At 43.0% G+C, this 19,645-nt stretch overlaps 1 protein-coding gene across 3 annotated transcripts; it reads right to left on the bottom strand.

Annotated features, from left to right (window-relative positions):
• Positions 1-10,144: 10,144 nt before the first annotated feature.
• SULT6B1 (sulfotransferase family 6B member 1) lies at positions 10,145-19,635 on the bottom strand. Of its 3 annotated transcripts, none has more exons than XR_008576678.1 (8): positions 18,255-19,230; positions 14,778-14,890; positions 14,440-14,529; positions 13,308-13,434; positions 12,560-12,654; positions 12,114-12,270; positions 10,737-11,197; positions 10,145-10,476 (listed from the first exon to the last, which is right to left on the bottom strand). XR_008576678.1 is itself a non-coding variant. In XM_054822585.1 (8 exons), exons 2-8 carry the CDS (start codon positions 18,280-18,282, stop codon positions 11,067-11,069), a joined length of 741 nt encoding a protein of 246 aa, XP_054678560.1. In that variant the 5' UTR covers positions 18,283-18,360; positions 19,120-19,230; the 3' UTR covers positions 10,557-11,066. The 3 variants fall into 3 exon arrangements, 2 of the variants coding, with proteins under 2 accessions (XP_054678559.1, XP_054678560.1); XM_054822585.1 differs by lacking the exon at positions 10,145-10,476 and having other exon boundaries at positions 10,557-11,197; positions 18,255-18,360; positions 19,120-19,230; XM_054822584.1 differs by lacking the exon at positions 10,145-10,476 and having other exon boundaries at positions 10,551-11,197; positions 18,255-19,635.
• Positions 19,636-19,645: the final 10 nt, after the last annotated feature.

The raw sequence follows: 19,645 nt of genomic DNA, 5'->3' as shown, positions 1-19,645 counted from the left end.
TTGCCCTGAGAGACACAGAGGTGATGGAGACAGGGTACTGTGCTCATATCCAGTGAGTGTAGGACAGAGAGGCAGAGGAGTTTGCCCAGATGAGTGTTACTCTGACAGCAGAAATTTCCATTTGACCTGGGGATCATTGTTTTCATGCCCGTATGTCCATAAATGTTCGCTCTCTCATGTCTAAACCTGCCAGAATCAGCAGATGGACATTCCTCCACCTCCCTGAGGACCTCTGACCTCGTGTGCCTGCCTGATGCACACCCATAGGATTGCTCTCCATACTGGGCGCAGCAGTAGCAGCTATTTCCATTTGAGAAATACGGCACAATGCAGAGTTCAGCAATTAATGTACTATTGCAGAACACAAGAGACAAGTAATTTCCCTCCCTTCTCAAGTCTCAGCCCCTCACCTCCCATCTCTCAACAGCATGTACGTTGGCCCAGTCAGTGTTACGTTCCCTCTGGCTTGCCCAATTAATTCTGATTGTCTTAAGCTAAGTGCAATGGCTTCAGCAGGAGAATAGCTGAAGTCCCCTTATATCACAGGAGCCTACAACCTGGCACTTCCGTTCTGTCTTGGAAGACATGTGTTTGATCCCTCTGCTGCAGAAGGAATTAAACTCAGGAATATGATCTCACCATAAGGTTGTACTATAAAGACAAGAAGGAGACACTGGCATCATCACTGCAGTTAAACAAGCAGAAAGGGCCAGTCCCTGCTGCTTTTTTGTTTTGCAGGGTTGGGGGGAGCAGGGAAGAGGAGGAATCAATGTCTGACCTCAAGGCACTGAGACATCAAAATCCCCTGGGGATATGCCTGAAGGAACCCAAGCCAGTATTTTAGGGACAGCAGTGTAAAGAACCAATGAGAAGTCTAGTACATTCCTTGTATCCTGTAACCACTGACAGTACCTAGATCCTGATGGTTCATTCCCAGGACGATCGCCTTGAGAAAAGAAGCAAAGAAATTCAACTAAAGAGACTTTACTGTCCCTCAGGATCTTCCCTGTAATTCGGCATCTCTCTCCTGTAATGGTGTGAAAATATATTGGGCATTTTGGTTTTACCCTGCACAGAAAAATAGATTGTCACAATACAAACAGTAATCTGACATTTACAGAGCAGGATCACGCCATGTTTTGCTGAAGCGCATTTTGATAGGTCTTTTCATACATTGCTTTTGCCTGAACCTGATAATCAAATAGATAGAATAAAACTAATACTTACTGACTAAGCCAGTGCCAGCCCCTCAGCAATCTGACTGTTTTCCCATGGCACAAAACAAGAGCACAATATGAATTCCCTCCTGATTCCCTCAATAGAAAGGGACTTAGAGCACTTTCCTGTACACATGGGAGAGCACTAAAAAGGTCAGACTCAACCCCAATAGAGTGATGCTGATGCCATGACAGCAGCTGTTTCTAAGGAGAGCATTTATCCAGAATGTGGCACTGCTCTTCTCTTATATTTAATTTCAGATATTTATGGTCCAAAGAAGGAAAAAAAAAGGGGGGGGGGGGTGCTGTAACAATCCTCACCATCCAGCTACGCTCTCCAAAGGTAAATATAGGCCTAAACTTTCTCCCAATCCCCAAATTAGCTCCTAATTACAGAAGTAATTGTATGACACTCTCATGCAAACAACTTTATAGGATAAAGTGGAAAAAGATAGCTACAAAGATGTCAAGCACATATCCCCATAAGATGGTTCACTCATATTTAAGGAGTCAAAAACCAAATTCATTTTACTGAATATATGCCAAATTATTCACAGCATCGGAATTAACATAATTCAAATTATAATGGATTTCTTCAAAAGGGAACTGCTGTAATAATTACATAAGGCATTCTAAACAGGAAACAAAGCCAATTGCAAATTTCAGATGTTATTTTATACACATACTGTAGCTGTAGTTTTCTGAAGAATTCCATTGTGAGCTGAATTGTCCATTTCTGATGCTATGAATAATTGCGTACCCATTTATTTCTAATAACCTATTATTTATGTGCAATTTATTTTGTCCTTCTAAATGCTATTAAGCCATTTAGAGAAAGCACCTACATGACAACTTACCAATTATTCTTAGAAAACCTTGTATTGCTTTGGATTAGTTACATGCGTAATTAAATGCCAACTAACTATTATGTTCATATAAGTTAGCAAAAGTCTGTGAACCCCAGCAATATTTCATTTAATTCTAAATAACCATTTCTAAAAGGAAGTGATTCATATATAATCACCCCAGAACACAATCAAATTACACTCAGTTTTACCATTAAAAAGATTAGTGAGTGCATGTATCAATATTTAAATATGCAAATAACAGCCACCATTTTCCAGACCATCCCCAAAACAAACTCTCACTGCTTTACTCTTCCAGTGCATCGACATTGCAGCCACTTACATGTGCCCAGCAGTACGCCCATAAGCAGCCCCATGGCACCACGCATTTACCCCCCACTTTCACCTTGGGATACACTGACATTGCCTTTGGCCACTGGGCCACAATTTGGCTCAAGGTTGGCAAGCTGGGTTACTCAAGCCTGCTGCATCCACGCTGCAGGACTTGGCTTTCCTCTGGGTCACGCTGCTGAGCACCGGTGTTGCTCAGAGGGGCTGCGCTTAGGCTCTCAGCCAGCACACAGGTCTGGGTCCCACCACGTTCAACAGTGGTGAGGGAATAGCTGTTCCTCCCGACACAGTCATGTGGGCCAAGAGGCTGCCACTGTGCCACATATGCTTACTGCCATATCCCTATTGCCTGGCAGAGCGAGGCAGCCCACTGTTGACAGCAGCATAGCAGAAGAGCACAACACTGTCTTGTAGCTCTGCCACCTTTATACTGTAGACACCAAGGATGCCCAAGCTTCTTTAACCATAGAAGAACCTGGTAGCACCCATCTTCAATCCACTGCTTGTGTAAAGGCAGCTCTGGCTACACAGGTAAAAAGTACTACCAGACTGAACACCCATTAGGTCCACTTCACAGGCACTGGTAAAGGCTGTGCCATTAGAGTGCACGATTTCCATACCTTCAGAAAGTCAAGCCCCATGCTGCTTGGCCAGGCACCTCCTGCCTGCCCCCAGACAGAGATGATGGCATCGTCAGGATACTAGCCTGCAGCATGGCATATCCCTTGCCAGACAGCATGAAGAGCCCAAATGCTTATTCTTTCACGGTTATTGAGAAATGTAGTCAATATGGGCTTTCAGTGAAAACAGAAGCAATATGGAAAGACTGTGACAGGACCAAAAACTGGCAAGGAGAAGATAGAGCTGGCTGGCATACGCTCTCCGGAGACAAGAAAGTAACGCACAAGCTTGTTAGTGCAAACCAATAGACTCTCCCCATCCCACAACGAGTCAGTCAGGGCAGCTTCCTTGGGGAGGGCCATTACTACAGCAGCCCGGAGTAAACACACAAGAGCTACTTGCTATGGAGAGCCACTTGTCCTAACCAAAGATTTAAACAAACCATGCACATGCTCTGACAGCCCCCTCAGGGACAGCAACTTGAGAGCAGGTGATCTGCAAACCAAACAGCCCAGCTTGGCAAGCTGACATCACCCATACAGTGATTGAGGAGAAGTAAAGCACCCAAGAACAAGGCTTATGGTGCATGGGAGCAGCAGAGGGAAGGCAGACATCACTGCAGCTAACTGCTAGAAAAGACTGCAAAATGTAGCACATCTGAAAACCCACCTTCCCCCTCCCCAGCAGCAGGCAGAGGGGGAGCCGGAATGTGCTGAAGGCACTTCTTGGGTTTCAGGTCTACCTCTCCCTTTAGCCTCCAGCAATTAGTACGAGCTTTTCCTTCAAAACAACCCCTCCGGCAGATGATTTGTGGTGCTATTTTAAATAAACACATCTTGTTTTACATATGCAAATCCTTTCTTAGATCCTTTTTTGTCAATGTCTACACCATCTTTTGGAGACAGTGTGCAAGTAGCCCAATGACTGTGTTAACTGATAAACCTGGCCTGTGGCCCTTGCTAACTTGAGTCCTTGGGACTGCAGTAATTAGGGCTACACAGCTCCCAGGCTAGAGATGACTCCTGCCTGGCCATCATGTCTATGGGAAAAACACACAAAAAAACATTCAATGTGTTTCTTTTCAAGCTCCTTTCCTCTCTTTAAGCTTACCATAAAATTGCTGTAGCATCTCAGTAGCTCCCATGCCCAGGACATGACACCTGGTGCTGCCTCAGGGGACAGCAGGGCAGCAGTGGAGTCCAGTGGGACCCGCAGGGGAGAGACGTGCTGCCACGGGTGGGCTACGGAGGCAACGAGCAGGTTTTGGTCCTGGAGACTTCTGTATCTTAAAACAGGACTTCATGTACATTGATGTAAATGAGTGTAAATGTAATCTGTGGGCTGGTAGGCAAGAGGAGTTCAATTTGCCAGAAGGGATCTTGGCCTAACTTTTGGTTTCTTTAGTCTTAATTCATTCTGTACTTACATTCATTCTTTTGCAATAAGATGCTGCGTTTGGTTTGATTTCCCTTGCTCCTTACTCAATGAATGTGATTTGCTATATTGTCTCCTTTGAAACACTTTCCTTGGTGCGTCAGCATTCCTCTCCGCTTCTGTGCCACTGAAAGGCTGCAGGATCACTGTATCCAAGCTAACAGTGTCTCATCTCTTCCTTTTACCTTCAGTGATTTTGAGTTAATTCTGGACTTTCAGCAGTTTTTCTCCTGAAGCAAACTCAGGCTACTTCTGTTATTGTTATTCTGGAGGGTCTACCATGCCGGCAAACAGCTTTGTATTTACAGCAGTTAACAATGATACTTATTCTACTGCATTACATAGTTGTCTTTCCATATTAGTGCATTTTTCATCTCTTTTGGTGCCCTTGGGCTTTCAGCACACAATTCATTTGTGGACAAAGCACTTGTATGGCCCTGTATCGTAAACCACGCAAAACATTGGCAGTGAAAAATGCAACACGAGAGAGGCCTCGAGGGCCTGTCCTCCACTGCATGGAAAATTTGAAATGACGCACGTATAAAATACACTGTCTCTTGTGCTTCAGATTGCTCATTTAAAATGGCAATAGTCATGACACAGGTTCTGGAGAGGCATAAAATGGCCTGCAAAAGCAATTAAGTGCCACAGAAACATTCACATTTGGTAACAGCAAAAGACTATTTATTGCCCTGTTTACTCCTCCACCATGAATACTGTGCTCCACAGTAGGACAAGAGGCCTGAGCAAACCCCAGCACTCAGACACATTTGCTGCTCTGCTGAGGGTCTGCAGCGCAGGCACATTTCACAAGGCTTTTTGCTCCAAACGATAACCTCTGGCTGTATGGGCAACACACTCATGGAACATGTACAGCCTTAAGAGCCGCTCTCCTTTCCACGCTTGCTTGCTGCATGCTCCCGTTCCCCCACATCCTCCCACACCATGGTTTTTCTCTCTGGTGAGACCACAGCCAGGCTTTACTGCTAGAAAATCCTTTAGAAAGCATGGGGAACTGCATTTACCACCACCCTGTGCCCGCTCACCCCAGGCAGGCCAGCACATGAGGTCTGTAGGACAGACGTGTGTCACCAGGAGGGTAACCGACTCCCCCATGTACTTGCCTAGGGTGATCTGAGAGCTGAACCGTAGTTTTCAGTCATGGGAGAACAACTCCTCTCACCTTTCAAAGTAGGCTGTGTAGCACTGGACAGCCCAAGAGAGAAAGCTCCTGTGGTGGGAGAGCCACCGGGCTGGTGGGCTGTGGCAGCCATGGAAGACCCCACTTTCCCACTGCTCCTGAGGTGAGGTGAGAAGGGTTTTCCCTCCGCAACCTTCCCTCAGCACAGCAAGGGCTCCAGGCTCACATCTGACATGACACCTGCAAGCGTCCCCACCCAGCCTCAGAGGGATTGAGGTGCAGGGAAGCCTCCACAGCTGCTCCTTGTCCTACTCCAGATAATGTCCCGTCCTCTTGAGGCAGGGCTACCCTGTTTAACAGAAAGACTACTTAATGGCGCCTTGACAGAGGCAGCCTCCACCAGGCCACGCCCCAGCTCCCCCAGGCACAGGCAGAGAGGTCTCCCAGGGCCCCCCTCACCTGCTGTCACAAGGTCTCACCACTTTACGGCCTCGGTGCATAAAGTTTCTATTTATATTTCATCAGCATAACAACATTAAGGTAACTTTTCTATGGTGTTATGCATAAATGGCTGACCATGCCTCTGGTACCACGGCAGCAAGAAAGGCAGGTGTCCAGAATCTTACACGTTGTAAGTGAGGACAAACACAGTGGCTTGCCAGGGAAAAAACAGAAAAATGAACAGTTTTCGAAATAAATAACAGTCAGGGGCAGGGGTAGGGGGCGGGAAATCCATGCCATCAGGACAAAACAGGGTGGATTGTGCTGGGAGACCAGAAAAAAAATGAAAATTGTAGATGGTGTAAATACTTGCCCACAGAATGAAAGAAGAGACCAGCCAGGTCATCTGCAGAAGTTATTCCAATCACTCTCTGTGCCTGCAGAAAAGAAATGAAGAAGAGGGAAGAATATAAGCGCTCCATTTTCATATTGGGTTTTTTGGTACATTTCGCTGATGCTTAATATTATCTTGTATTTATTTTTTTCCTCTGAATATAAATACATTGCCTATGGATATATCAGAAATACACAGTAATGAAACTATGATTTATTTACCTACTGGGGGAACGCTAATGAGTGTTGTAGTAACGAAAACAGCTTCACTGGCTTGTAAAATGCAAAACAGCAGGGAACTCGCTGGAGACCCCACAAGCATATGTCAATAAGCTTACATTATTCACAAGTACACCAGTTTCCCAGCCTCTCCTCATTTCCTGACTGCCTCGCGTTTTGAGCAAAGTCAAAGACTAATTTTCTATCTTCCTCAAGCCTCTAAAGTTCTTGCAGAAGCCAAATGATCATGCAAAAAATTTTCCATTCAGATGCGAACTGAGTATGTTATCGGCTAGTACTTCATATTATCCAATCTGCAAGTGCAATAGCAATACAGGACAATCGTATCCATGACTGTAAACATCTGAACATGAATAAATTTTTAGCAGAGTGCTCTAGCAATGTACTCAGACACAACACTGACACAGTAGGCTCTCATTCATAATGTTGTTGTTTTCTATTTCTTCCCTTTGCATCAATCCCGACAATACTAACATCTGTAGCAATCACTGACCAGTCTCATTTCAACCCTTCCAGTGTACGTTGCCAAGCTCTGCAGTGTGTTAAGTTAAACAGAAGGTGCTAATCCCCACCAGCCAAAATTCAGATCAAAGTGTTAGGACTTTAACAGAAAAAAAAAAAAACAAAACATTAGAATACAAGTCCAGTTATTTGCTGTCATAACAAGATTGTGATGACTGTATTTCATGTCCCCCTTCATTATAAATCCATTTGGCATCCTTTCCAATAGCCAGCCTACCCTCAGAAAAAAATTATTTGATGTTCGTGTGGATGTCATATGTGCCCTGTACTTTTACAGCACTTCTATTGTAATTCAACATTAATTATCTTTCCAATTAATGTATTGCATAATGCTGCAATATGAAATGCTCTCACTTTGTAAATGAGAAAATTGAGCTCAGTTCTGTCTGCTTTGATCCTATTTCACTTCTATTATAATTCAGTACCAGAATTCTTTTCCTTTTTGGTTGGATTGTTGACACCCTGAACACACACAAGGGAGCCATCTCTTGCATACAAAAGATACATTTATGCTTCTCTTTTCTGATAAGACCTCCAATTTCTCTTTTTCAATATCATTTTAATATACTTTCCTGCCTTATGATTGTTACTGAACAGCTCATAAGGGAAACGGAGGTGACAAAAGTACTAATAGAGCAGCATTTACCAGTTACCATAAATGTAGACATCATAAATAGCTACTACTGCTGGAAAATAGTAAGTGTGAAACAGGTCACAAATACAGAAAAAATGAAATCAAAACTGTGGTCAGGGAGTGAAAAACCCTTTTCCTGAGAAGCTGAATGATCCAACATATTCCCTAAGTGATGTGTGTCAAAAATACCACTTAAAGTTTTACTGCTGAGTACCGTAGTAAGTATAAAAGGGAAAACATATTTAAAGTATAAAAAATAGAAATGGAAAATATATATCCAAAATTGCTCTCTTCATGTATGGATGAAAGAATATATGGCTGGTGATTATACACAATGAGGAGTTTAATTTTTCTGCTGGGTTTGAATCTTTTGTTTAGTTTAGCTGCTGTTGATAGCGGCAATCAATGTGGGCTACTGGATTTGACCTTCAACGCCACTATCTCAAAGCACTGCACAGTGCTTTTTCATCCTGAATGTGCTTAAGTGCTTGAGGAAGGTACAATTTTCCCTTTCTCTGGTGACATTATGTCTAGTTTTCTTCCCTGTTACCCCATCACTCATTTTTACCAGAAAGGAACCTACAACACACAGAAAGCCACCAACAATCAGTCGCCCTCACACTTACTAGTCTTCTACTCGATGTTCTTTAACGCTCATTGTTAGCTGGCAATTACTGAGTATGCAAATATGTTCTGAGAAGAATGTGCAGATCAGACTGAAGGAATTTAATACGTCACCTATAAAATATTTTGTCAGATAGCTAAACAACCTCAGCTTAAATAACCTTACTGGTCAAAAGGTGTGAAAATTTAGGAGTAGCCTATTTGGCATCTTGAGATAGGATTTCCTCTTGAATTGCCCTGGAATACTTCATTGTAATCTTAAACTGAGAAATACAGCAATTTAAGTGGACAGGTGGCTATTAGTGATCTATCAGTATTTCAGGCAACCTACTGTAATAGGGAGTAGTGCTCCTGTTTCAACATTATCCTCAACCAATGCCTTTTGAACTTCCTTTTATTAATTGCTTAGCAATGATCTTGACCTGCTGCTGCAGCAGGTACAGCTGAGGCGAATACTCAAGGAACGCTGCTGCTTTTTCCAATGCCTATGTAAAGCTTAAAGGGAACCTCGGATTTGTTCGAGATAGCTTTAGCGACCTGAAACTTTCATTTGTTTGGTATTAACCGACTTCATTCTGATATGGTGTCGTTTTATGTGTTTTATTTTGCTTTTCGACCCTCACTGGTACCCCACTTTTGATTTACTTATTTTAAATGGCCATTATTACAGCTGTTAATTTTGAAAGCAAATTCGCATCTGCATTGATCCTTTCTTCCCACCACGTGAATGCCAGTCTTTGGGACACTGACATCTTAGCTAGTCAACCTAAAGTACCAACAGCTGGAGGGTTTTTGCACCATCAGAGAGCTGTATGCAGTTTTCATTGCTACAGCAAACACAGCTAGAACAGGAGAAGAAAATTAAAGGGGAATATGCCAGGAAGGACTAACAAACAAGATTTTGTGGAGACCTGAATACAAAATGATAAGATGTTCCTAACTCTGCAGTGAGGTTAACCTGTCTTAATCACTCCCCTGTCACTGGCAGACTTTTAGAAAAGGATTCTCATTAGCACTGAATGACTGGGAGTTTGTTACGTTTACCAGCAGCGAACAAAGTGTGCAGCAGCAGGTCTCACAGAGTCCATCTGTGTCAAGGCCTCAAGTAACCCAATGCTTGAGTTTTCAGCCTGGCTAAGGTACATGCTTTATCCAACATACCTGTAACAAACACTCCTTCTGCCAAGTAATTTACCACACTTAAGCCAATTATTTCTCAGACAGAAGGTGACAAACTATGAGGAGGAAGACTTTAACCTCCCCTACTGGCTAAATTAGCAACTGTGTGCCCATTACCTGCATATTCCTTCTCTGAGTACTTTTTCCCTTTTATTCCTTATCTTCAGAGACAAAGAAATGCCTCTGGTAGGGAAAACAACCAGCACTCGAAGACATGTTTAATCAGCCTCCCAAGGGAAAACTGCAGCTTAAAAAGTCAGCCCTTTATGAGACTATTCAATGTTCAACCATCTTGTGCACACTGGTCTTCTGGCTCCACCAAAGGAGAGTCATTCTGTTCTTGAGAGCAGCACTTCAAAGTTCCCAGATGTCCAGAAAAACATCCTGGCTCTGAGATCACATGTAATACCATTAGGCATAACGTAACCCAGGCAAACCCAGACAGCCCAGGCAAAGGCTCCATTTCCAGAGTTATGCAAGTAACACACTTCCTTCTCTCATGTCTAAGAAGTCCCTTCTTCCAAACAAGTCAACCAGACGGATACCACCCCCCCGCCCTGATGCCATAAAGAAGTGACTTCCTCCCAGTCCTGCTCAGCCAGGAGCTGCTTCATGTGCTTTCTCAACATTCAAAGCAGGGTGGGTGCTCAGGAGTCTTGACAATCATGTGGACAAAACCTGGTATTCTCAACATGTGTTTCAAATTTCCACCATGGGTAACCCTGTGTTGAGGTTAAGCAACAAAGCAAGCCACCACCAGGAGGGGGACTCCAACCTCCATGAGCGAGTTCTGTCCAAGGCAATTCCTTCAATTGCTCAGGATAAGATCTCACACTACCAAAGGAAAGAAAAATACTATCACCGAAAGGGGAAGAAAATTTCCACTACTGAGTTCCTCTACTTTTTTTCACGTGTTTATCACCACACAGAAAGTGGCAAAAGACAACTACAACATGACCTTTTGAAATTTCATTTTACACTATGAACTTAGAATTTAAAATCATACATGAATACTATGAACTTAGAAATTAAGGATCAAAATGACACTTCATGGTTGTTTTAAAAAATCTCATGGAAAATCACTTCCAACATACTGAATACATTTCCTGTGATTTCAGCAGGCTTAACTACTGCATATATATTCCACATAGGATTTTACCAGGTAACATGAAAGCATAGCTAAAAATCAGTGTTAAAAAACAAGTGAGGCCAAAGAACTACAGGTCATTTAAGAGAATCCAGTGAAGTCAATGATACTAAATGCACGAGCAAGGATTGCTTGTGTAAGTTAAGGCAGCAGAAACAGGTTTGCAAATTGCATGGATTTTCAAAATTTTTAAATCAGATATTGTCCTGGTTTCTGTTTTATTTCATAAAAGGGAGTGAAAAGCAGCCTGGACATGGGTTTTTTCTCTGAAGGAGGTTCAGGCCTTGCAGTAGACATCATATTTTAATTTCGCTCCCAGCTTAGTTCCTTCTAAGCACACTTTGAATTTGGCATCCATTTCCTGGTTTTGAGCTTCAGTGAAAAGATTTTTCCAGTCTCCAACAACACCTGGAATAGAAAGAAAAGTAAAATATTACCCTTGACTGTAAGGACCAAGGAGTATAATTTAAAACAAAAAAACTACCTTGTCTCTCTTATTATCATATTTCAGAATTATAATTTTTTATTTATTCATTTATTTTTTCCCCTTCAAGAAAAAAGAATCTCTGGCCCAAGAATACACTCTTATGTTTGCCTTATGTTTGGTGTTTTAACAGAATGTGAACATAAAGCGAACATAGGAAGCTACTGGTCTGCCTTCATAGCTGTGGCATGTGTCTTGTAGAGCTGCAGACGACTATAAAAGATGACTAGCCATTATAAAACCAACCCAGAAAGTTCAAAAATTAGGCTTTTAACTGCAAGTGCTTTGTGCACTGCAACCAGACACTGCCCTACGCTGCAGTCTACCTTTAATCTAGATTTTGGAGAGTCCATAGTCTGGGGTTGTCAGTCTGCAGCTCTAGCTTGATCCATGGCTAAAAGACACAGCTCAGTCTGTGGAGTGTCTGGATTCCATGTGGTGACCAAGGTTCTTAGGCAATCACAAGGGTTATTTAGAAAACCCAAGAAGGAAAATCTGTGGAGGCACTCTGTAGACCAAGTGCCAGGCTATCGCCAGTACTCACAGAAACCAAAATAAAACTCTTTGTGGTTTTAATTGGTGCTCGCTGCATACCACAACTGAAGGGTGTGCTAATTGTAGGGCACTTCTGCTAATCGCATTATACAGGGCTTTACCAAATGGCACTGGCCCTTGTGATGAAATCAAGTGACGGTGTCCTGAAACACAACCAGTGTTTTCTAAACAACTCCCAACCTTGAAAATTATACAGGAAGATGAACCATCTACTGATCCAAATTCCTGTCTGCCCAAGATGCAGTGCTACCATTCACCACCCTGGCAAAATACAAACAGATTTACCTTTGCGGAAAAGAGTTGAGCCAACAGCACCATGAGTCTCCTGAGCCTTATCTTTCACTGCCTGGAAAGTGGCCCTGTCTGCAATGGACTGGATCTGCTCTGCCGTTAGGGAGAATCCAAAGAATTCAGCTATCTGCTTTACACTGGCAGTCAGGTTCTGAAAGCAATACAGTGAAAGGGAGTCGTGCAACACGCTTCCTCTGAAAAAGCAGTTGCCCACTTGGGACGTGCATTGCCATCTTCTATTAACAATATATTTTTTTCTTCACAGTATGTTTTCTGCATTACACTGGAGCTCAACTTTTCTATAGGCAGATTCAACTTGTCACTAAAATCAACTTGATTTTGCTCTTTCAGAAACCTATGCCTTTTGCTGTTCACTTCAGCAGATTTGTTTTGCCTTGCTCAGATGTGTTTTGCCTGTCAGTACACAGCATCTGCTTTACCTCTTTCAGGTCTTCATATGTTATGATCATAATATTCTCATCCTCAATGTGTTTGTTCCAGGTGACTGCATGATCAAAATAGGATCCCCAGCCAACTGTAATGAAGAGAAAAAAAACATCAGTATGACCTTCTTTTCTTACTGGGTACTTATTTTCCTCTGACTGAAGAATTGCCTTCGTTTGCTTATCGGTTACATGACTGCCAGCAAACAGAACAGCCTATGCCTTTCTGTACAACAGAATGACAGAAACTTCCTCTGGACTTTGGTAGGTAAATGGTTTCCACACAGAAATATGAATTTCACTATGTGCTTCCCCTCTGTTACTATATTGTTATTTAAACATCTCTTAAAAGCCAAAGGCAGACATCAGTCTAATCTAAAATTTGGGTTAGTAATAAGGTGTTTGGCCTCGTGCAAAACCAGTAAAGACAACAAACCGCCATTTCATTACCACTTCAGACCTGTAGCTTTTCCTCCATCACTAAGTGGCAGAATGTTGACCCAATGCTATTGTCAAGCTGCCATGCAACTCCCTCACCCTTGCTTGGAAGAGCAAAATACCCTGAAGCAAAGCATCTTTCGGATATTCTCCCCGTTCTGGCATTCAGCTGCCTCCTTTATCATGATGTACAGCCATCAGTAAACTAATTATGACACAGCTGTTTTCCCACTGGCCCCATTTAGTTGGTTTTAATATTTTTTTTTTCTGTTGCTTCTTCAGCTACATTCAGTAATTATAAAAATACCTTTCCCATTCATGAACTCCAAGAAGAACTCATCCCAGGAGCTGTAACTGGGGACGCTTGGCACATTGTTGTGGAAATGGAAAAATGAAACAGCTGTATCTTTAGGGTTTCGAAACAGTACTAGTATCTGGAGTGGGAGAAAGAGGTCAACAATTTTAGATCACTTATTTCCCCTGGCAACCAAAATGAAAGTATAACCAAACATTCTGCAATCAATAACATACTGGGGGCTATAAAATATTTTATTAGTTAAGGCATGGAGAACAAACTTATAATGTGATCATAATAAAGACCTTGTTACCACTTCTAAGATTTACTTATGTCATGAAGCAATTGTAGAAGGAACCAACTGGAAAAACCGTAGTACTGTCATTGAATACTATCCCATAACTACTTAAGACCTGGGAAATTGTAAGGAACCATTTGCTGACCCCCTGATAGGAAAAGCTCTGTTCAATTCTCCTTCAGGAAACTGCAACTGTTACAATCATCTCCCATTTTTCAAAGCATGGCAATAAAGTTCTTGAAATTCGAAGAGAATGAAATCCTCAGAGAAGTGTACACACTTCTGAAAACACGTTATACACATTAAATTTTTGTTATACGTTATATTTTTTCCTGTCTCATACAGGAAAAAATACCAATGAAACACAGAAAAAATCCCCATCCCTTAACCAATTATTTCCTTCATCTGTGGTACATTTCCAAAGTGCTATGTATCCGCCATTGTTCAGTGACCAAGAACCAAAAATATCAAAGTTTTAACAGTGTGACTCTTTGCAAGGAGACAGTCAATGTCCCAGAAATACTGTTGCCACATTCATTCCCACCACAGTCATGCATGGAAAAGAGTAGCACGAAAGAGAAAAGAGTGACGCTCCAGCCATTTCTGAGCACTGCAACAGCCTCTAGATCTCTTCTTGCTTATGTCAACTACAACACCCCTAAGGCTACTGTAAATTATGGGGGTGCAAAGCCAGTCCAGGCATCATGAGAGTCAAACTATCTCCAAGTTGCTTTACCCCAGTGCCACCTGCTTGGGTGCAACAAAAGGATGTAGCCCCAAAATTACTCTTGCATGCTGGTACTGTCAGAGAGATGAAGCTTGTATTTGAAAAAGAAAAAAGCCCACCTTGGCTTTGTTCTTGAAAATAGACTTGGGAAGGCAATCATAATTCAGATGTGTTGCCAAAATCCTCGGAGATGGAATCTGTTTCATCCTCTTTAGAAATAAACAGAACCATAAGTGAGAACAGGTTTATTACATGGGTGCAGCAATGATCTTTAAGAGTCGCCTGTGTGAAACAGCCCCTAATCAAAAGGCATTAGTCATCCAAGATTATCTTTTTTCCCCTCTCAGGAGAAATATCTTTACTTGCTGAATGACTTCATTTTAATAACTTGTGTGCGGGGGTGCAAGAGAGAGAAAACAATAGACTTTAAGTGGTTCAGTAGTTTCTTTTCACTAACCTGATATTTATTTGGATCTCCACATTCAATAAATGGTAGTTCTGTGCTTACAGGTTTACTCTGGATAGCTGTAAATATCAAATCACTTAAAATCTGGATAAGCCAGTTCACACCTGCACCAAGAAACCCAGAGAACAAAATAAAACATATCAGAGGTTTACATAAGATCTCAGAGCCTTCTCATTACGTGGCTTAACTTAGCATAATAGACAGTCATCAACTAACACTAAAGTTCTCAAATTGTTATAAACAAAATAATGTTTTCCATTTGTGAGATCCTCAACAGCTTCTTAACTGTGTGACCTTGGCTCACTTCTAACTGGGATGTGGAAAGCACTGGGGGCAGAACTGACTCAATGATGCACTTCCATCTTTTTAATATATTCATAAAAGGCAGTGACAGACAATAAAGGAAGATTTCCTGGCTTTTACAGAGAATCACCTGGGAAGGGTCTGGATAGGAGAAGGAAGGAATGAGCAAGGAGTTTTGCTCATTCTGCCAAGGAAAGCGTCTGCCTCTCTACTGCCCTGGGTCGAGGACGAAATGGAGTCATCTATTCAATGTCATTGCCAGTGCTTGTCCTCAGTTGCGCCTGTTGCTGTCTCCATGAAGTGCCTGCCAGAACAAGTGCTAGAAGAGCTCTTACCCACTGGACACCTGCATCCCTCCCTACTCCTCACCCTTTGAGAGGAATCTTGCAGCAAAGCCTCCCCCATACTGCATCCCATTCCAGCGTGAGCCTGTGGCCAGCTCCTGGAGCTTCCCCAGAGTTTCCAGGAATCACATTTGCTCCACTGATGCTCTGCTGATTGCCGGCAGGACTGAGCAAGAACAGCGTGTTCACCTTGGCCTGCAGCACCCTCCCCGCGTCCCTGTGGGGAGGCACTTTGAAGGCTTCCCACCAGGCCCACAGAGATGGAGCTGCTGACGCCTCCTTGAATGCTGTGAGTCCCCTGTGAACACAGCTGCCAGAGGCACTAACAGAGAACACACAATACAAACAGCTTTAACCTCTCATGTTTTCAGTGCAAAGTTATTCCCAGAAAGGAATAACTTCCACCCTATGTTATATAAAGTGCCTCAGGATGCTTGGATAGAAGCAGCTGATACATGTCATTCATACAGTAATGTGAATACAACGTGTGCACATCGTACAATGTCTTATAATGCAAATATTACATTTATATACCACCCAATATCATATTTGTATATGACATTGTATGATGTATATCATTTATATCATTCTCCCATTTATGTACAGACCAGAGCCAAAAGCATTAAGAGTCTCCAAATCCACATCCTCATCTGCCCAGTATTAACTACATGGGCACTAATACAAATTTTATTTTAATGAAAAGCTACAATTGATAAACCTAAAATTCCTAGTTTCTAAATCCCCTACTGGCTTTTCAACCGTGCGACCCACCTCTGGAGCGCCATTGTCCTTTACCCCTACCTCATATATAGATAGCTGTCTGCATCAGTTTTTCTCTCCACTGCACATACCTGAGCTGGGGGAAGCCTTTCACATTGTGAGACTTTACTGCAACTTAACCTTCATAATACCTAATAAGTAAAAGGAGTAGGGACAATATTAAAGCTTTGAGAGACAAAGGTTTTCAAGGGCCTCAGTGCGAGTCCTTCATCAGGCATGTTCATGACCATCTAAACCTGGCAAATGCCTAAGAGTTTGAGCCCTACATAGAAAGCACCTGAGAAGCTGGCAGAGGAAGCCAGACACCAGGCTGCCTTGGTTCAAGAAGGAAAGAGGCCTGGAGAGAGATTTTTATTACTGTCTGGTGACATTATGGCTTGGTGGGTCCAAGCGTCACATCAAGGGGCAAGAGTGAGCCCAGCAATTTCTGGTTTCAAACTGGGTCAGATAATCTTTCCTTTTCATTCTTTAACCTCCTCTCTTGCCTTTTTCCCTCCTACTTTGCAAGCTATAGGAAATTAGGACAAGAAATCTATTTAGCACTGTTTAAGAGTGTAAGAGAAAACATCCAGATGGGAGAAAATTCGAGATTTACCTGCAGATTGTAACTACACTGCACAAGCACTGCCTCCTGCTTTCCCATTTCTTCTGCACAACTTCCCGTACATGCCTTTTCAGCAGTGCCTGCCAAGTAACAGGGTGCTGCACTCCCCAGCAAAACACAGGGAGCCGTGAACTTGCTCTCCCACCGAGCAACTGGCAGTGGTGTTTAGTAAAACTTCCCCCTGCTGTCCTACCACAAACTGCCTGATATTAACAGTGTGAGATCTCTTTCTTTATCTGCTGATCCCTCTCCCTGAGCAGAGGAGGTTTACTGAGTTACTAAACCTCAGATGACTCCATGTCTGAAGTCTTCCAAACTCTGTGAGAAATCAAAGCCAGTGCCAAGTTATGGCAATGACCTTTTAGGCCTTTGGAGGGTCCAGCACAACTCTGGACCCAAACCCAACAGAATTACAGGCTCCTTAAAATAAAGATGCACATTGCACATTTTGTGACAGCTCCTTCCTTTTATATTTGCCCTCTTTCAGGGTTCTGTCTCACAGCTGCTATAAATTCACCCTAAACGCTACAGGCATACTTCCTAAGCCCCTAAATACACCACAGTTTCTTTCCAGATCAGAACTTGCCCACCAATGGGAATTCTATGTGCTGAATGAGAGCTTAACCTAGGACTCTCTGGTTAGAGCCCAACTCAACCACACCTGCTACCATGCTACTGCAATGAAATCCTTCCCTGGACACACATCTCCACCGACAATCCTAAGCTTCTGCTGCTTGGGTCTCAAAGAAGAAACATATGTTTGGACAGAATTTCCTAGATTAGCAAAACCCATGCTTTCCTTGTAAGCAACCATGTCACAACTGACATTTAATGAAACTGATCAAAATCAACTAGTTGGTTGTTTGGGTTTTTTTCATTGCTCCTGTTGCACTTTTCCTTCTTTCTGCAAACCTCTAAAAGATTTAGACTTTCAGTATGTCTTAGTCAATACCATTTTGCAGTAACAAAACAAAAGCCAATGCTGATACTGAATAATGCCAAGAAACAGCTTATAATTTTGCAAGTAAAGATGCTGTGCCATGTCACTTTCTGCACCTTTGTCTAATGCATAACTTTATTGCTTTTGTACACTACACTACATTACTAACATGCTTTTCAGAATACAGTTTATCATACTGGCAGAGTTCTTGTCCCACTGATATACAAAACACTATGTACTTTATTCTTACTTCTTCAGCCAAATATCTTTGAACACTAAAACTTCTTTTCCTTTCAGAAACACAAACCATATTAAAAAGCAGCACAACAGACTGCATAATTAAGATAAAGCAGGACAAAAACCTGCTGCTTCCAGTTGCAGTAGAAATGCCCGATATGCTCACACAACATACAACCACAATCAGTTGGTTTTCCTTCTTACTGTGTCAGCTAATTACAGTATTGTACACTACAGCAAGCAATTTATAATGTATTCACCACATTTGGGGTAGGACACCAGCACCATATCATCTCTTCTGGCTTCCAGCTTCTCCAGGGCTTGGAACGTTTCCGCACTGCATACTGTGACAGGATACAGGGTCCCCTGGTAGGAGAACAGCAGATCCTTCAAGGTAAGCCCTTCAGACTTTGCCAACGCCTTATTTATCTCATCAACAAAGGCTTTTTTATCCTCAGCCATGTTTACCACCTTTGGGGTGTGAAACTGTTAGTCTAATGCAGTAAGTGCCTTTAAATAGATGTTTCTAAGTGGTGGAGTAGAAATCCTTTGCATTACTTCTGCCCTCCCTCAAATTTGATACGTTTCTTTCTCTCCTCCCTTCCCACCTTTCTGGAAAAGGAAGCTGGGTTGATCCTGCCCACTTATAATCTACCGAGCAGGAATTACTTTAGTAAGAAATCCCACTGAGGGCAAGTAATACTTGCAAGCTCAGCCACTAGAAAAGAGAATTGGAAAATGAATCACCCTGTAAGAATGAGCAACAAAATATTATATCTAATCTTACATAACAATAGAAAAAAAGCATCACATAGAATTGAAAGTCCCTAATAAGAAAAATCCCAAGAGGTTTTATTTCAGAAATAAAGTCAGCTCCCTACTATGAGTTGAGAGAAATACATAGTGAGTAATAGAAAACAATGAAATCAAAACCATAAAACAGAGCAATAGCAAGAGGGAAGGGATGCTGCCATTTTATGTTCTAAATACCCCCTGTGAGAGCTAGGCTGCACTGATGCCTTTTATCATGTTAAAAAGACAAATACTGAGATCTTGCATAGCACAGGTTTTTTCAGCATCCTCATGATAGAACTAGGATCTGTTTTTAACAGCCATAAGCCTTACATATCCAGCAGTTTTCCTCTAGCAGGAATACAGACTGACCAGTGCCGGCTGCCAGGAAGAACAGAGGAGCTCTTCCACAAGCTGAGGCAGGAGAACAGCAGCACTGAAGTGCAGGCCTGCTCCCTCGCCTGACAGCAGGCACCTGCTCAAGAGCCTCAACACGGGGCAGCAAGGCCTGACCTGGCCTCTCAGCTGTGCTGGGCACACATGCTGCCAGGTCACAGCTGAAACAGCGAGGCGAGGACAGTGGGTCCCTCTGGGCAGCAGGGAAAGGCGGTGGTGAGTCGGACCTGCTGCCAGCAGCCCGAGCGGGCCGCCGAGGGAGAGGCAGCAGCCAAGGACCGCCACCTGCACCCCACGCCATCACTGTGCTAAGTAACGGCCCTCTCTAGGCCGGCCCAGGCAGCAGCGGAGCGGGCGGTAACCGCGGGGTGCTGAGACGCGCCTCCGCCTCCTCTCTGCCACCCTCCACAGCCCCGGGCCGCTTGCCTGCGACCGGGCCGAGGTTAGCGCCTCGACGGAACCC

This window comes from Grus americana, chromosome 3 (assembly GCF_028858705.1).
Source record: "Grus americana isolate bGruAme1 chromosome 3, bGruAme1.mat, whole genome shotgun sequence".
NCBI classification, from domain to species: Eukaryota; Metazoa; Chordata; class Aves; order Gruiformes; family Gruidae; genus Grus; species Grus americana.
Note: the sequence above shows the minus strand (reverse complement) of the source record. Positions and strands in the feature narration are given on the sequence as shown.

Coding starts and splice junctions, on each gene's coding strand:
- SULT6B1 (XM_054822584.1), bottom strand. CDS start 18,456: ATGGCTGAGGATAAAAAAGCCTTTGTTGATGAGATAAATAAGGCGTTG. Junction 14,891..18,254: donor GGTGTCCTACCCCAAATGTG/GTGAATACATTA, acceptor TTCTTGGTGCAG/GTGTGAACTGGCTTATCCAG. Junction 13,435..14,439: donor TTTTCAAGAACAAAGCCAAG/GTGGGCTTTTTT, acceptor CTCCCACTCCAG/ATACTAGTACTGTTTCGAAA.